Here is a 3,207-nt window from a genome sequence, read left to right as displayed (position 1 = left end):
TACGGCTGGAGAGGGCGGGGGGATTATGTTTTCGCCCTTGTGATTCTGTCTGTCCATCAGTCCGTCTGTCTGTCTGACTGAGAGGAGCTAATCGAGGCCTAGGCACTGCTGGGAGGTATTGCAAGTGGTCCCTGACCACTTTAGTAATTTATTCTTAACAGTGTGCTAAATGACCTGGTGACCTATGATGACGCAGGTAAAGAAATTCCCCAGATGGGACTTTTTCTCCCCCTTGGGTCATGTCACAACTCCCATAGGCCACACCCTTTACCACCACCACCAAAGACTTTTAGCCTTTTCTACTTCTCAAATTTATCAACATGGGGTTGACTGAATTGGAGAAGTAGAAAAGGTTAAAAGACTACTACTGCATACCCAGACCTGTTCTCAACAGACACTCTTGCGTGAGGTGAGTTAACATATATTATTTTGCACGTTATTTCTTATACAAATGTTTAAATTCAAACAGTGGGCAGGAATCTCTTGGTTTGTTTGGTATGATTTCAGACCTTCTCCTATGCAGCTGTCTACTATTGATGGCACTTTTGTTTGTTTGTCAATTCAAAATGTTCATTTTATTTGATTTCATTAAGCTGCATTAAACTTGTGTTTTAAAAAGATTATTCAAAAATAGATCTAGACTGACACTGTAGTCACCATCTCATAGAAGAAAAACACAAAGCTCTATTTTCTGAACCAAATGCTCATGGGCTAAAACCATTTTGTCAGAACAAAATCCAAAATCTTACAAATCTTGACAAAATGTATAATTCTTCGTTCTTCAATGTTCAATTAATCTTTCCTTTTCTATAGGAGTGCACCATGACATCTGTGCCATCACCATTGCCTACCATGACATCTGTGCCATCACTGATACCTACCAGTACAGATGAATATGGCACAAACATAAATGAGTCTGACTATGACTACACTGATGCACCTCCGTACATCATTCACAAACCTTCTCCACTGTGCATTGACCAAGCAGGGTGTGTCACCCTGGTTGTGATAAATGTGATCATCTTCCTGCTAGGGGTTTTTGGGAATGGTGTGGTCATTTGGGTTATTCGCTTCAAGATGAAACACAAGAAAGTCACCACAATGTGGTACTTCAGTCTAGCCATCTCTGACTTAATCTTCTGTGCAACTCTCCCTTTCAACACTACTCTGACGGCAACAGGATCTTGGATTTTTGGACGTTTCATGTGCAAGTTCACCTCCTTTGTTTTGATCCTCAACATGTTCAGCAGTATTTTCCTGATGGTACTTATCAGTGTTGACCGCTGTGTGACTGTTGTGTATGCAGTTTGGGCCCAAAACAATCGTACGGTGAAAAAGGCCGCAGTTGCAGTTGTTGTTGCCTGGGTATTTTCTATGGTGTTGAGCATTCCCTCCTTAGTGGTTCGTGATGTTACATCTGGCTCTAATGTTACATCTGATAATGAGCAGGTTATTAAATGCTTCAACAACCATGCAATTCTACCCAACAGCAAAATAATGATTCCTGTCTTTCGCTTTGTTTTAGGCTTTGTACTGCCACTTGTGATCATAACTGTGTGTTATACTATTATCATTGTGAGGCTACAGAACAACAAGATGGTCAGGTCCACAAAGCCCCTTAAAGTCATGACTGCCCTGATAGTCACATTTGTCATCTGTTGGCTTCCCTACCACGTCTTCGTTTTACTAGATATTAACCCCAGTGACACCGACAACGCATTAATTGAAAGTGGAATGAAGATATCAGTGATTCTTGTAAGTGCGAACAGTTGCATGAACCCGTTTCTCTATGCATTCATGGGCAGCAAAGACATTAAGCAGAAATTGTTGAGCTCTTTCGCTTCACAGATTGAAAATGCTTTCAATGAAGATAGGTCTTCTGGAAGTAAAAAGTCTCAAGAGTTCTAAAAAACAAATTGGCACAGCTATGACTCATAGACCACTTGCTATTCATTTTGATTTAAAAAAAAAAACAAAGAAAAAAGAAATTCTGCCATGCATTGGTAAGGGCATAATGAGTACCCGCCCCTGACCTTGAATGCTTGACTATCTGTATTGCTTTTTAACTTGAAATTATTTAGCAAACAAATACTGTCTTGTGAAGAGAGAATTGTTTTATATTCATGTTTTACATTCCTTACCAATTAAAAGCAAATGTAACAAGGTCTAATGACACTTTTGTATTCATTAAAGTGCATGGAAAGCTATACAGCGTACAATGTTGGCATTTGTCACGTACCGGTATATACGCAATGGCAATTGCATTTCAAGCTGCACCTCAATTTCTACGTTTGCTGATGTACTGCATTTACCTTTCCGTTGTCAAATCTCATGTAATAAATAACATTTATTTACTGACTTATTTACCAACTCATCTACCGAGACAGATTATTGAGTTGCTGAAAAAGGGAATTGAACTAGGCAGTTGCACAGTTACAATTCAATGATACAGCCAAGGAAGAAACAGGCATTCTTCCCATGACAGCCTGTCTAAGCTAAATTAGGAAACAAAAAGTCTTGTCGGACCACAGGTGGTCCGTGGACGATAAAGCAAGAGAGAGACAATAAATATCCTTCTACCACTTTTTGTGGTCACATGTTCAGATACTAGATTCTGATTGGCTTAAAACAGTGGCAAATCAGTCAAAAACCATGAGTTGGCTCATGGACCCGCCCACTGTTGTGTTGCAGTTGTAACATTTCCAAGATCTTGCAAGTTACAACTGTGTTTTCTTTCATTTATATGGTAGAAGTGGTAGAAAAGCAATTTACCATTCGAGGGTCGTGGGTTGTTTCAGGGTTGTGGCACGAGGCGAAAATCAGCCAACAACCCACTCCCTCTCATTTTACATATAAAATAAATAGAATAAATAAATCAACATCAAACATAAAATTGTTGTTGAGGAAGGTAATGGAGAGAAAAAGAAATTTACAGTGTAACAGTCACAGAACAAACTGAGAAACAAATTACAAAAACATTTTCCAACCTCAACCAAAAGTTGTCACACCACAAAGAATTGTTCACCACGGACTTGGACTCGTGTTTGGTACGCTGGAATAAGTGTCTGGGATGAGTTTCTTAAGGGGACTGAAACATTTTTAAATCTGTGTAACAGATTTCTTCAGCTTCAGCTCATTTTCTTAGACGAGATTCTAGCGACCGTTGGGTACCTCTTCTGGACTGGCTATCCATGTCACATGGTACTG

The 3,207-nt window shown here is 39.5% G+C and overlaps 1 protein-coding gene across 1 annotated transcript; it reads left to right on the top strand.

Annotated features, from left to right (window-relative positions):
• Positions 1 to 852: 852 nt before the first annotated feature.
• On the top strand, positions 853 to 1,908 carry LOC308295638 (chemerin-like receptor 1; the record flags this gene model as incomplete). The annotated part of the gene is made up of 1 exon (XM_080738687.1): positions 853 to 1,908. The coding sequence occupies one exon, from the start codon at positions 853 to 855 to the stop codon at positions 1,906 to 1,908; it is 1,056 nt and encodes a 351-aa protein (XP_080594813.1).
• Positions 1,909 to 3,207: the final 1,299 nt, after the last annotated feature.

The sequence above is a fragment of the Nannobrachium achirus genome (genome assembly GCF_963921795.1).
Source record: "Nannobrachium achirus genome assembly, chromosome: 12".
NCBI classification, from domain to species: domain Eukaryota; kingdom Metazoa; phylum Chordata; class Actinopteri; order Myctophiformes; family Myctophidae; genus Nannobrachium; species Nannobrachium achirus.
This window is presented reverse-complemented; position numbering and strand designations above follow the sequence as displayed.